Source organism: Meriones unguiculatus, chromosome X (genome assembly GCF_030254825.1).
Source record: "Meriones unguiculatus strain TT.TT164.6M chromosome X, Bangor_MerUng_6.1, whole genome shotgun sequence".
Lineage (NCBI taxonomy): Eukaryota > Metazoa > Chordata > Mammalia > Rodentia > Muridae > Meriones > Meriones unguiculatus.
Genome location: NC_083369.1, coordinates 89912648 through 89927372, shown reverse-complemented (window position 1 = coordinate 89927372; position 14725 = coordinate 89912648). Strand labels below are relative to the sequence as shown.

The following is a 14725-nucleotide window of genomic DNA, read 5'->3' as shown; positions in this document are numbered from 1 at the left end:
TAGTCATTCATTGTCAAACCCCATTTATTTAGTGCTGAAGGTAGAACCTAGGGCTTCCTTAATGCTGGACAAATACTACCAATTGAACTATATCCCTAGCCCCTACCACAGTGTTTTGGCCCATCATATAACATTTCGGGCAGGTACTCCCTCCCTGGTGTTTATCTACCATTGGGTTCACAGGAGCTCAGAGCTGCTTTCAACTATACTTTGCTGACAAGCGACTCCCAAATAACTGTCACTGCCTCCCTTCCAGCGACTGCCTCAGCACGATTTCCTCATCCCTGTGGGGTACTGAGGTAGAAATGTCATCCTCTCGGGCGGGAACAGACAAGTTTTTTTCTGATACTCACACGCTTGCTGACTGTACTCAGAAAGGCAGTTGCCTAGGGCTTTGGAGGCTCTGGGCCCCCAGCCTCAGCAGCCTCTTCGCTCTGCCCTGTGCACCGGGTATGGAAGCTAACATCCAGCAGGTGGCGCTGTAGAGCCTGCGATGGTGGGCCAGCTGGGCGGAGCCTGGGACGGAGGGGCGGCCAGGGCGTGGCTCACCTCTCTCAGAGGAGCCTACTAAACAGGCAACTTCCTGTCCCTTGGACAAGTTCCCTGACTCCAAACTTCTGGGCGGCTTTAGTTCCCACCGACAACTTCCCTGGCTCCTTCGAACTTTCCCCTAGATCCCCTTTCCTTTCCACAGAGAGTTCAGCAGTCAGCGGAATGTCTCCTCCTCTTTGGCCAACCGCTCCTTATCCCCGCCCTCAACCTAGCAAACCAGCGGGTGAGCTGGAGACTACTAGCTAGCCTCCTGGTTCTCTGTAGCCCCCTTAGTACCGCAAAAGCAAGCTCCGGGATATGGCCAACCCCTCAACAGGCCCCGGATCTGATGCTCCTCTCCATGGCTTTAGCGACACTTTCATGCACCGCCGCTTTCAGCCTTGAAATGAGACAACGATCGAGGCATTTACATTTGCCTGCAGTTTGAGCCCAAGCTCCTGGAGGAATGACCCTGAGCTTGGGAGGAGCATGCACCCAGGGGCATAATGGTGCAGTTGTTAGACCCCCTGATAGTGGAAACTGCCACTGTAAGGGGGGTGGTGGTGTCCACAGAGTCAGGCCTAAACATTTGCTTCTGAATCTAACAGGCCCAAACATTTGCTGACTCTCTAATAGTGGTACTGGATCCCCTGAACATACTCAACTCTTCGAAAACACGTCAAAAACCGACTTTATAAAATGCCCAACAGATGTCTTGGTTATCAGACCAGATTATGAAAGGTGCAACTTATTGCCCAATTCACCTCTCCTCTACTTTATATCATAGGATCTAGACATTATCTTCTCCAGAAGCTAATAGTGCTGTGTACACCACCAGAAAAGAACTATCCAGGCAAGATTGACAATAACTGCAGGCTTCTGACCTTGACACAGGAAGAACTAACTCTTACTTTACTCTCCATAAAGGCTCATCTATCCGGAACTTGGCAAATTGAGTGTCACCCGGCAAATAGGATCAGGCTCTCAAGCAAGGTGCACCTATGTAGTGAGTGGTATCAGTTCTTGCCTACCCAACACAGTAAAGGGCCAAAGAACGTTTAAGAGGCCACCAGACAAGATGAAGAGCTTCAGTGTCAGTAATGATTCCAGCCCTGATCTTATAACTCGGCAATGGTCTCCACCTAATGTGTGGCTAAAAGACCCCAATACACAAGAAAATATTAAAGTGCTGCTGATTCTTTTAATTCTCCTCTCCAAGCCTTTGCTCAGATTGTGCCCTCAATCCAAGCATCATTCCCTGACATCTATTTATACTTAAGCGCGCACCATTCGTCACCCCTCCCAGGCCATCTGTTCAAGTCATCCAGGTGCCCTTGACCAGCCCTTTGAGCTCCCACAGCATTTGGAGCCTAGCTGAATACTGCTAATCATAACATGGCTTCTCTACCCTACTGACCTGTCTGACATCTGCACTGTAAGTTCCTTTTTCTTGTTTCGAGACAAGGTGTCACCTGTGTAGCCCAGGCTGGCCTCAATCCTGCCCCACACACCTCTGTCCTTCAGAAAAGTGGGATTACAGGCATGCATTCTCACACCTTGCTTGCTGTTTGGGGACAGGGTCACGACATATACCCCTGGCTGACCTAGAATTCACAGCAATCCTTTCAGTGCTTCACTCCCCCATGTACTGGGCTTATAGGCATGTGCCACCATGTATACTTGCCTTTTTATTGCAAGTTTCAAGTAGAGGATGGATCTGAAATTAGAAACACTATGGGGTATTTGAGGTGACCTTGTGGGGAGGGGAACAGCAGTAATGCAGATCAGTGGTGTACCTCTAAAAGGATGATGTTTCTGTATCTGGGAAAACTCAGGTGGAAGCAAGATTTTGAGGCTTAAATTTACTCCTGGGGAATGGCTGGACTCTAGGAAGACAGACACATCATTCCCCTGGTCCATCCACTCAAGCCACAATGAGTGGCCCAAAGATACACAGCTTAAAAGTTTATAGGAGTCAGGCATGGTAGCATATGCCTTTAATACCACCACTTGGGAGGTAGATCTCAGAGTTCAAGGCCAGCCTGAGTCTATAAAGTTGAGTTCCAGGATCTAAATCCTCAGTTTCCTCTCAAACAGTAGCAGACACATTCTAGGGCCTGCAGACAGATTTCTTCCTTCTACCATTGTTTATCAAAAAGTGGGAGGAGTAATTGTAAAACAAGGGACAGGTGTCTTGCCTTACAGTTAGGTCACATTGAAAACTAGTAACCATGGACAGCCAGCACCTCAAAGGTCAGCAGGTAAAGCACTGGTACAATAGTGAGGATGCTGGCAAGGGTAAGGGCAGGGTGGGGAATTACATAACACATCTAGGTGGATAGTCCTGGCATGGAGAGGAATCAGCAGGGAGATAGATGATTTCTGGCTGGATTAGAGAGGATCACACCACTGACCCAGCAGCCAAAGGGGCCCCTCCTCTATTCCTGTTACTACAGTTGCAAACAAGGAACGCCCTTTCCACATTTCTAAGTCAAAGCAACCCCAAATTGGACTATTTTCCCTCAGGTTGCCAGGGCTGCAGGGACATGCTCCTGCCTTTCCTTTCCACAGTCCCACCCAACCCAATGACCCAAAGCTCTATTATGACTCCCTTTCACCCAATGTATATCTAGGGACCACTTAACTCCCCAAAAGCCACAAATGGGAAAAGTGAGAACAGGAAACAAAGGCCCTGACACAGGTTTTTCAGTATGCAAGTGTTTTTGACTCCACAGCCAGTTGCTTAAAACGGAACATAAAGGGCAGCCAGAATACACACCGAAATGAAAAAAAAAAAAAAAAAAAGGCAAACACTAAACAAAATAAACCACACAGTATCATAAATCTCAAAAAACAAAGAAAATTGAAATCCAAACCCCCTCAACTTTATATATATATATGTATGTATACATACATACATACATATATACATACATATATATATATAAATTTTGTTGTTAAAAAGAGAAAACAGTTGTTCAAAACCAATTGGGTAGGATAATGGGGCTGTCCTATAGAAGGGGGCCCAAAAGTTCCCCTGGGAACAAAAAAACAACACAGCTAAGAAATAATGCTCCTGAATGGGTCAGGAGCCTCCAGAAAACAGACTGTCCCATCCCCAAATTGGCTTTTTTTTTCCTTTTTTTTTTTTTTGGTCTTTTTTTTTTCATTTTCTTCTTTTGTTGTTGTTTAGCACCTGTACAATAAAACTGTACCATCTCCATCCAGAGCCAACCAGAGCAAGGCCCTCCTGCCTTTGGATGGTACATACTTTCTACAAGGATCGTTCGGAAAAATAGCAATCGGTAGAAAAATAAGAAGAGTGGGAAAGACAATGCCACGGAGGGCAGAGGCCAGGGAAACAACCCAAGCTGCTCTTCCTCCCTCCCTCTCTTCTGTAACAGATCTAACACTGGGCATCTGAAGGCCCACAAGCCACTCACTCAGCTATAAGTCCCCAAGTGGGTGGGGAACCAGGCTAGAGACTGGTCCCTCCTCTTGCCTAGTTAGTCCCAGGGCCCTTTACAGACTCCAAAAATGAGGAGCAGGTGGAGGAGAGAGGGGTAAAGAGTGCTGGATGTCCATGTAGGGATGGCAAGGCAAAGGCTGGGAGATGAAAGGCTCAGTATCTCAAGATGGGGAGCCCAGGGTTGGTTGGGTGAGCCAAATAGGGGAGGGGTGCAGGGCAAAAGCTGCCAGAACAACTTCATACTGTGCACTCTGAGTGGAACAGTGAGGGAGGCAGCCTTACCGCAGGCCTATTCTCAACCTGCCTTTACTGGATTAACTCAGGAGCCCCTCTCCCCAGTAAACACTAATCTCAAGATGGCAGAGCTGCTACAAAGGGCAGGGGTGGGGCAAACTGATAGGGGGTGGGGGAGCACCAAAGGCCAGGGATTTGCCCCCAGCCCCCCAGCTCTGGGCCAGCAGCAGCCAGGATGTTCAGTCTTATGATGATTCCCCCCCCCATCCTTCCTCACCCTGCTCTCTCCCCCAAGTGGAGAAAGACAACCTGGGAATAATGTTCTTAAGAGGGAGGGAACATCCCCAAAGCTTATCCGGAAAGAAAAAGGAAAGGAGGTAAAGTCCCTCAATACAACAAGTTGTCTCAAAATCATCACAGTGATACAGACTTTCAGAAACCAATGAAACAATACAAATTAAATACTAATAAAATAAATACTATGGAAGACAGAAGAGCACAGGGAGACAGAGAGGGGCACTCAGAGATTTGGGCTTTTCTCATTTCTCCTTAGGACAGGCCACAGCCAACCAGGCCCATGTTTGGTCTTGGTCATAAGCATAGTCCAAAAAGGGACCCTGGTGGCCACCTCTGACCATCTCTAGACCTCTTGTCTTCAGAAGTGGAGTTCAACTTTCCACCCCCATCACCAACCACAACAGAAAGATGAGAACTAACTGTAACCCAAAACAGACAAAAAAAAGTTCCAGTCACTAATGCTGGCATTGATAAGGCGGCTTCTTGTTGGTCCGTATTATTGCCTCATTCTGCAGTCTGGTGCTCGGTGGGGGAGACATGGGCAGTGGGGGAAGGGTGAACTCGAAGGAGAAAGAAGAACGGGAAGGGGCTGTTTCCGTCAACTGTTCCAGGACTGGTATTCCACCTCAGACCCTAGGAGCCGCAGCAGCTCTGGCTCATACTGCACCAGCTCCACAGTCTCAGAAGTGCCTGGGGGAGATCTGTCCTCCATGCTCCCAGGCCTCTCAGCAGGGGTGAGCAGCTGACTTGAGGCCACCTGCCGGCAGAACTCAGCCTTGGGCAGGGTGGTGATTTCAAGGTGCGGGAACCTGGCCTGAAAGATTCTTGAGGACAGCTTCAGCCTCTTCAGGACATCGGTGAAGAGGAACCAGTTGCAGGGTCTGGAAAGGCAAAGATGAAGTTAGGGAAGCAGGCTCAGGAGGATGCGTGGGGCGGATGCGTGAGGCTCCAGAAGTACTACAGAAAGCCAGGAGACCAAGTGACTCCCACAGTCCAACCCCCACCCCATACTTCCTATTGAGACTTACTGTAACCTCCCATAAGACCACAAGTTTCTGGAGTGCAGCTGGGATAACACAATATGTGCCCTGGCTTCTAGCTCTTCCACAAAGGGCAAGCCCAGGGAAAAACAGGCCTCTTAAGGCTTTCCCTGGCACTTAGCCTACCATCCCATGGCCTGCCATTTACTCTCTGCTCAGGCCATATTTTCCTGACCCCTGCTGTAGACATCCCTGCCTGGCTTCCCTCTCCTGATCTCACTTGTTCTAGATCATCCCTAGTAGAGGTGGAGCTGTGGAGAAAGGCCTAAACTGTGGGTAATCCAAAAGGCATTTCTCTTTGGCTCTGGAATGCATTAGACAACTTTTTTTTTTCCCCTCTAGCAGCGGCAGCACCAATGTTTCTGCAGGCCCCAGGCTCACATTACAGCCAGTCTGTCCTTGTGCAACACATCTGAGACTGGGCAGCAGCCTAGGGACAGCTGGGAGGGGTACTGCAGAGGCTGATCACCAGCCAAGCACTTCCATGGGCTTAAACCAGGAAGGACTGTATTCTCCCCAGTTAGTGTTCCCAGTTTACAGTTCTCCCCCCTAGCCACTTTCATTGTGTCATTTCCAACCTTTGCCACTTCTAGTCTGGGCTATACAGTACACCAGCCTTAGACTTGTTCTGTCTGTCTCTGTTGAATCCTTTCCCTTGATGAGGGAAGGGGTTAATAAAGCTATTTTAATACAGGGTTAAGTACGTAGGTTAAAGAAAGAGGTGCTGAGCAGAAAGTAAGACAAAGAATCCCTTGGATTCTCTTTTCTAAAAAGAAAATTTTGATCCTCTATTCCCCTCACTGAACAGATTTCAATGACTCTCCTATGCTTCCAGCAAAAATAACAAAAATTAAAAAAATAAAACTTGGGGTTCAATGGTTAGCTTTGATCTTCTAGAGTGCTCAAATTGAAGTGAGCACCCACATCAGGTGGCTTGTAACTACAGCTCCAGCTCCAGGAAATCTGACACCTCTGATGTCCTCAGGTACCCATACTTATGTGCCCATACCCACATGCAAATTTACATATATATACACAATTAAAAATAAAATAGCAGGTAGGCATGGAGGCACCTGCCTTTAATTCTAGCCCTTGGGAAGCAGAGGCAGACAGATCTCTATGAATCCAAGTCCAGTCCGGTCAACAGAGTTAAGTTCTAAGTCACTGAGCAAGTTCTTCTTCTTCTTCTTCTTCTTCTTCTTTTTTTTTTAGAAAGATTTATTTATTTATTATATATACAGTGTTCTTCCTTCAGGCCAGAAGAGGGCACCAGATCTCATTATATATGGTTGTGAGCCACCAAGTGGTTGTTGGGAATTGAACTTTTGACCTCTGCAAGAACAGCCAGTGCTCTTAACCTCTGAGCCATCTCTCTAGCCCACCCAGCAAGTTCTAATGGTTTAGTGTAATAGTAAGCCAGACTGCCCAAAGATAAGCCTAATTCAACTTCTTCAACTCCATCTCCAGCTTCCTCACATTTACTTGCCCACACTGCAGCCCCTGTCCTACCAGAAACAGATTTTTTTTAAATTTATATAGATGTTTTGCCTGATGTATATCTGTTTTTTTTTTTTTAATACACCTGGTGCCTGCAGAAGATGTTGGATGTCCTATAACTGGAGTTACAGACAACTGTGGGCTACCATATAGGTGCTAGGAATTGAACAGAGGTCCTACAGGCCAGTGCTCTTAACCTCGGAGCTATCCTTTCTTTGAGAGAGAGGATCTCATATAAGCTCACCTGTGACTCTCTCTGTAGACCAGGCTGGTCTCCAACTCACAAAGATCTGCCTGCCTCTGTCTCCTAGTGCCGAGATTAAAGGTGTGTACCAATATATCTGGCTTTCCCTTTCTGAACTACCTGAGCCTTTCTATTGCAGTGCTTTTGGCTCATGCCAGCCCTATGCCTCTCCTTTATTTAGCCCAGCTCAGATGCCATTTCAAAACTACACAACCTCAAAGTAACTGATTGTTTCAGTACATCTTCTATGGCCACATGACAATGGGTTCTCAGCCCTATTATGATAGGTCCAACAGCCCATTTCCAAAAGGCTACAAAATCGACATAAAACTGTGGTCTTCTCTAGTGCCTAGGAATAGAGCTCAAGATAGAATGAACTTTTTATTTAAAAAAAAAATTCATTTATTACTTATACAGCATTCTGCCTGCATGTGTGCCTGTGTACTGGAAGAGGGCACCAGATCTCACTATAGATGGTTGTGAGCCACCATGTGGTTGCTGGGAATTGAACTCAGGACCTCTGGAAGAACAGCCAATGTTATTAACCTCTGAGCCAGCTCTGCAGCACCCCAGACTGAACTTTTAATTTTTCATTTGACATTCTTTTTATAGTAACAAACCTGCTTAGGAATCTGGTCTTTTATTAAAGTTAACTGCATACTTATCAGTGTACTACACTCACTGTCTTTTTTGGAAGGCCAGAGCTATCTGTGCTGTGGATCTCAAAGTTTGATCCAGTACATAAAACACGCTTATGAAATCAATCATTTCATGCAGTATCTAAAACACCTCTCCAGCTGGGCATGGTGGTTCAAGTCTGAAATTACATCACTTGGGATGCTAAGGCAGGTGGGTTGAGGTCAGCCTGGACTTACTTCTTAATGAATTCTAGGCCAGCCAGGGATACGTAAAGATCTTGTATCAACAACAAAAAACACCCTCACCTATTTATACTCATAGTCATTTTCCCTAAAATTCAACATTTCTTCCATGTGATGGCAAAGTCTGCCAACATCATAAAATTAGGCAATGGAGTGCTCTAGGCTAAGAGAAAGTGACAATCAATACCATATACTTGTGGACTATCTCCTTCAAAGAATGTGAGGATAAAAGGGCCGGAGAGATAGTTCAACAGTTATAAGCACTCTTTGCTCTTCCAGGGGACCTGGGTTCAATTCCCATCATCTACATGGTGGCTTAGCTCACTGTATATAACTCCAATTCCAGGAAACCCAATGCTCTCTTCTGGCCTCTTCAGGCAACACACACACACACACACACACACACACACTACACAAATACACATATAGGCAAATCACCCATAACCCCCTGGCTTACAGGGTGGCATGTGGCCCTTGGTTGCTCATGGTCTGTCCCTAGGTCCTTTTACTGCCTGTGGCCCAAGCTCATGTTTCAGACAAGGAGGTGCTGAATACTTTGGAAGAATTCTCAGAGGCCCAGTCCTCTGGGATGAGTTTCTGCCCAGAAGGACAAGGAGGCTATGAACAAAAAGCTAAGTGATACTGCATTAAAAAAAATTTTATATATATATATATATTTCATATGTATAAGGGTTTTCTTGCATGCAAGTATATGCACCACATATGTGATTGGAGGCCAGAAGAGGGCATCAGATCCCTTGGAAGTGGAGTTATATATGGTTGTAAGCTGCCATGTGGGTGCTGAGATTCAAATCTGGGCCCTCTCCAAGTGCTCTAAATCGATGACCCACCTCTCCAGTGTCCTTATGAAGCATTCTTATTAACCCACCTAGCACTTCCACATGCTGATGCATTGGAAAAGCCATCACAATGCATGGTCTTGAAAGCTGACAAACTCCCTTCTTAACGAAGAGTCAGTTAGGCTCAGTCTAATGCAAGGTGTCATGTATACTCTAGCCTTCAAGGAACAGGTGTTCCCATGTAGTAGGCACAGTCATCTGACCCTGCAGTGCCAATCACCTTACTGATTCTAAGGCTACAAATGCCTATGCTGTGGACTGCTTATGAATCCTAATGGATCCCAAGCTATGACAACTTGGCTTTTCCTGGAGTCTCAATTGCAAATACTCTTTCTAGTTGTCCCCAGAAACTACAAAAAAATGTCCCAGAGATTCTAATAGTTCATCATCCCAAATATTTCCTAGATTATCACCTAAACACAGCAACAGTGCACAAAATTCTTCAGATTTGCAGGCCTGGAAATGCATCACGTTGATAGCCAAGATATAGCTCTAGAAGTCTGTGAACCTTGAGTTTGGATATAAACTACATTCTGTCTGGACTGGAGGAGTCGAGCATCTTGCCTCTGCTCTAGCACTCATTCTCCAGACAGTCTTCACTTCCTTCTGGGGAGCTCCGCCTACTCTAGGAGGTAGCCACCTGTGTTGCCAGGATACTGTCACACAATCCCTGTAGACTTCCCAGACACTTACCCACGGGACACTGACACTTGGAGGTTGTAACAAGGGAGAAGAGGCTTGTCTGAGAGTTCGAACATGAAGTCATCCTGTTCTGAATCATCTCCTTGCTCGGCACTCCCAGGAGGATTATGGAGAAGGTCACAGGTAAACCCATCTTTTTTCTCTGTAAGGTGAGTACACAGGGAATCAGCTACAAGCACAAAACTGAAAGGAAGAAAAAGCTCCAGCCAGATAAAGGAATATAAAGGAGCTGCTTAGGAGATGAATACAAGGCCACAGTTCCCTAGCTGGATTGACTACTGGGCCTGCATCCTCAAGAGGGCATATGAAAGTTTTAGTATTGGAAGAAAATGGGTTGTGGCCAGAAGTCCATTATCCTTCTCTACCCTCTGACTGTAAAAAGTAAAGTGCTCTGAAGGATGGCAACTCAGTTGTTTCATATGAAAGACAGAAGACACTAGCAGCCATCAAGGGCTAAAGTAAAATAAAACAACTATCTTCTGATTATAAGTTCCCCAAGCCACCTCATGGCCTGATTCAGGGACTCAGAAGGTACCCTCCCCAATCAATCATTTGGGTCTATTTCAGCCCAACTTTCTGCTTTTAATCTTCAGCCCCTGGCTCACTGGACAAATGCCCGATGATCACAGACAAAGGTTACTGATCTTTCTACTGAATGATGCTTGGGCCAGAATGTTAAGGGTTCAGGACAGCAGTAGTCTCAAAAACAAGGGCTGAACCCAGCATGGTGGCCCACACCTTTACCCCTGTTCTTTGGAGGCAGAGGGATCTTTGTGAGTTTCAGGCCAGCCAGACTTACATAGTAACACCCTGTCTCAAAAAAACAAAGCAAAGGCAAACAAAACCAAACCCAGAGAAGAAAATAAAACAAATGAATGAGGACTTCATCTTAGGGGCAGAGTGAAAGAGAATGAAAGTTGCCAGATTGACATCCTCTACGGTTTGAGCAGTAACAAAAGAGGTAACACTAGGATTTGCAAAGCACCCAGGGTGGGGAGAGGTAGAAGGCAGAAGAAGATGACTTTATGCAAATCCTTGTGGCAACTCAGGCTTCAAACTAGTGCCTCTTGAGTCTGAGGGGAAAGGGCTGAAAGGGCCTGTAAAGCTACTACCATGTAGGAAAAGCAGCATCCACAGTGGGGTTCCTATCTCTGAGACATACCCCATGATTCTTTCCACTTAGAACTTACCCAACACAGAACTGCTGTAAAAATCCCAGGATGCACGAGGATCGCCCTCTGCTCTGCCCTGAAGATCTGAGAGGTGATCTGATGAAAATAGAGAAAGTGTGAGACAGTGAGGAAATCTCCAGGATTACCTGTAGGGGGAAAGAGGTGGGAAAGAAGGACCAGGGGTGACAGGAAAGAGGTCCACTTCCTGTTCACAACAGATTGCAAGCAAGGAGAAGGCCCACATAGCCCACTGATATATGGCCTAGTTTTTACCAAAAGAAAAAAAAATAGCCTCCAGCATTAGTATTTTAAAACAAGGGGATTTAAATTAAAATTAGATTTCCAACATTTTATGTAACAAAGATAAAACTTTGAAGATTTGGCAGCATTGTCTCTGCATTCCTATATGTCAAGAGTTGGTTGGAGGAAGCTGTGATATGTATAGTCTCCAGTCCCCACTGGGCCTTTTCTCTCTTTTACATATCAGCCTTAGGTGTGTAGCTTGGGGACCTCAGTTTCAAAGAGCACAGGGCATTTCTCTATAGATAGAACCCTATAGCTAAGTAGCTATGGGAGTAGCTCAGTCACAGAATGCGTGCTTAGCATGTGCAAAATTCTAAGATTGATTTATAGCTCAAAAATACATAAATATCAGTAAAGCTAGGTATGGCAGCACATGCATGCACGCGCGCGCGCGCACACACACACACACACACACGAACACACACACAGGAACACACAGTCCTTACTACTCAGCAGGCTGATTCATGAGAATTGAGTTTGAGGCCAGCTTGGGCCACTAGTAGAAACCCTGTCTCAGCAAAACAAAAGAAAACCAAATAACAAAATCCCTTTTGCTTCTACCCAAAAGAGCTCAAGACAAGGTGCTAGAGAATGGCTTAACAGGTAACAGTGCCTGCTGCACATGCCTGGTGACTTGAATGTGATCCTTGAAGGCAAGGGAAGAACTGTGTGTGGTAGTAATTGTTTATAGTTCCAGAACCCCAATGTCTAGACTCAAAGTAGAGACAGGAGGATCAACTAAAAGCTCAAGGACCAACTAGGCTGGAATCACAGCAACAAAAACAGATTCTGCTGTAAAACAAGGAGATATGACCAGCACCCCCAAATCTGCCCACTGATTGCTACACACATGATGTGGCCTGTAAGGGAGACACACATACATGCATACACACAAAAAAAAAATAAATTAACTTTTAAGAGAATTGAAAGCAGGTGTTCAAACAAAATTTCATATACATGAATGGAGATCGCTCTATTCATGATGGTCAAAAGCTGGAAACAGCCCAAATGTCCATCAAGGGATTAATGGATACACAAAATGAGGTAATGTCCATACAGAATAAAATAAACCATAAAAATGAACAACATGGATGGTAACTAAAACAAAAGGCCATAGAACAGAGAACCACTATGTCACATAGATGAACCCTGAAAATATGATGTTAAGTGTAAGGATCAGTTACAAAGACCACATATTACATATTATATAAATCCATCTCAATGAAATGTCCTGACTAGTCAAGGCCAGTAAGACAGAAAACAGACTGAGGATCAGTGTGGGAGTGGGTGAGGGAAGTGACTAAGAATGGAGCTGGGGCTTCCCTCTTCAGTGACAAGTACTGAAGCCAGATAGTGGTGATTGTTGTACAACACTGTAAACTGACATCCCTCCATCACCCAGTTGTCTGATGTGGCTAAAGTTGAAGGTCTTCTATGTATATACTACCACAATTAAAGAATTTTAAAACCTAACTTTTGTTTCCTAACTCTAAAGATGAACCTCAGGTCACCCTCAGCCTCCTTGTTTCCTAGCATCAGCTCATGACCAGTTTTACCTTTTATTCCCACCCAGATACAAAGCAGGCATAACTGGCTTTCTTGACAAAATTAAATGTGCTGTCTGCAAGTGCACAGCTAGGAAGTTGCCACTGTACCAAATAGTACAATCAGTAGGTTGACTGAGCTGTCGGTGACTGCTACCAACTCTCAAGTAGCACCTAGGCAAAAAGAAAGAAGAGAGTCCAAAGAATGCAAGAAGATGAGGGTGACCACTTTAGCAGTTATTTCTCACAGCTTGCTTCCTTCACTGGAAAATACCACTGCCACCCAATGCCTCTCCTCTGGCAATCCAGCGGCAAGAACGGTCTGTTAATGCAAGGTACCGAAGCTACTCCTTTCTTAGCCATGTTTTGGAACATGAAGAGCTACTGCTCCCACTGGAAAGGCACCAGGGAACAGCTTTCAAAGTAATAGCGGTGTGGAAAACCTTAAGTCATGTAGATTAGACCTCTGCACATGCTACATAAAACCTGAGGTCCTGCTGCCTCCCTACTCTCCTGTACACTGTACTGCCTGAGTCAGAAGGGCTTCCTTCCAGAAGTGTCTGTTGGTTAAGTGTCTGTCTACTAAGTCTAGTCCTATGCTTTGTTGGGAAGTAAAGAAAGGAGGTCCTTATTTCTACAAAAGCAGGAACCAGGTCTATTTTGTTCACTATTGTCTCTCCCATGCTGGTACCTAAGAAGAGCTTACTAAACATACTAGGAAAGGAGAGAGAAGAGGAAGGGAGAGTGGAAAGAGAGACATACTATAAAGTGAGACACCAAGGGCTGGCTTAAGCAGCCTGCCAAAAAATACGTACTCTCTTGCCCTTGTCACCCCTACTCCAGTCACACACGGATTCCATCAGAGCAAGTCAAGCTGACCACATTCCTGGGGCTCCTCACTAGGCACTGCTGTCAGAGCCCACAGCACATTCCTTTAATTTTCTCCACTGTCTGTAAAGCTTTGTTGTGGACAGGTGAACTTGCCTTTTTGAGATAGCCCAAAGTCAACTGGCATGAGCAAAGATGCTAAAGTTGGAACAGCCCGTAAGTGACAGAGAAATGGCAAGTCAATTGGTGGTGTACTTTTAATGCACACGCCTCAGATATGACACCATCAAAACGCATGGCCTTCCTTTTCTTTGATTCTTTCTCCATCCTCACCAAACTTTCAAGATTTTCTCCTTAGTGTGAAAAAGTGCCCTGAACCTATGCATTCCCCTTCTAAGTATACATGCAACAGAGTTGACAATGAGTATTAAAACAAGTATTTGTGTATGCATGATCAAAGCTGTACTGAAAAACTAAAAGATGGACATAGTGCAAATGCTATGCATGAATGAGCAGATAAAAATGGCACGTACACACACACTGACACGTTATTAGTCAAGCATAAAAAAGAATGTAGGGCCAGAGAGATGTCTCAGTAGATAAAGGCATCTGTTACCAAGCCTAAAGATCTGAGTTCAATCCCAGGGCCCCACATGGAAGGACAGACTCAATTCCCACAACTTGTCCTTTAACCTACACACACACATAAGGGTGGACTAGGGGATAAAGGAGGGAGAAAGAGAATTTTATAAAGGAATGTAGTACTGAAATATGCTAGCATATAGATGGACTACGAAACCAATATACTACATGACTATGCCCAGACACTGAAGCCCCAGGGCTGCAGGATTCCATTTCTATGAAATGTCTGGAATAGGTAAATCCACAGAGACAAGACTGCAGATTGGTAACTGGCAGGAGCTGAGAAGAAGTGGCAATGGGAAACAAACACTTAACTGGTACAAGATTCTCTGTAGGACGATGATAATGTTTCAGAACTAGACAATAGTGGCTGGAATGCTGCAAACGAACTAAAGGCCACTGAACTGATCACTTTGGGATCATTAATTTTATCAATTAATAATCTTACTCCATCAATCTTATCCAACAACTTTTGATGGAA

The 14725-nt window shown here is 45.2% G+C and overlaps 1 protein-coding gene across 13 annotated transcripts in view; it reads right to left on the bottom strand.

Annotated features, from left to right (window-relative positions):
* Positions 1 to 3394: 3394 nt before the first annotated feature.
* Positions 3395 to 14725, bottom strand: part of Bcorl1 (BCL6 corepressor like 1) — a 64842-nt gene continuing 53511 nt past the window's right edge. For all 13 annotated transcript variants that reach the window (XM_060375108.1, XM_021662524.2, XM_060375109.1 and 10 more), the window contains 3 exons: positions 10946 to 11023; positions 9747 to 9897; positions 3395 to 5412 (listed from right to left, as the gene is read on the bottom strand). In XM_060375108.1, the coding sequence (XP_060231091.1) occupies positions 5130 to 5412; positions 9747 to 9897; positions 10946 to 11023 (512 nt within the window). In that variant the 3' untranslated portion in view covers positions 3395 to 5129. The remainder of the gene's footprint in view (positions 5413 to 9746; positions 9898 to 10945; positions 11024 to 14725) is intronic.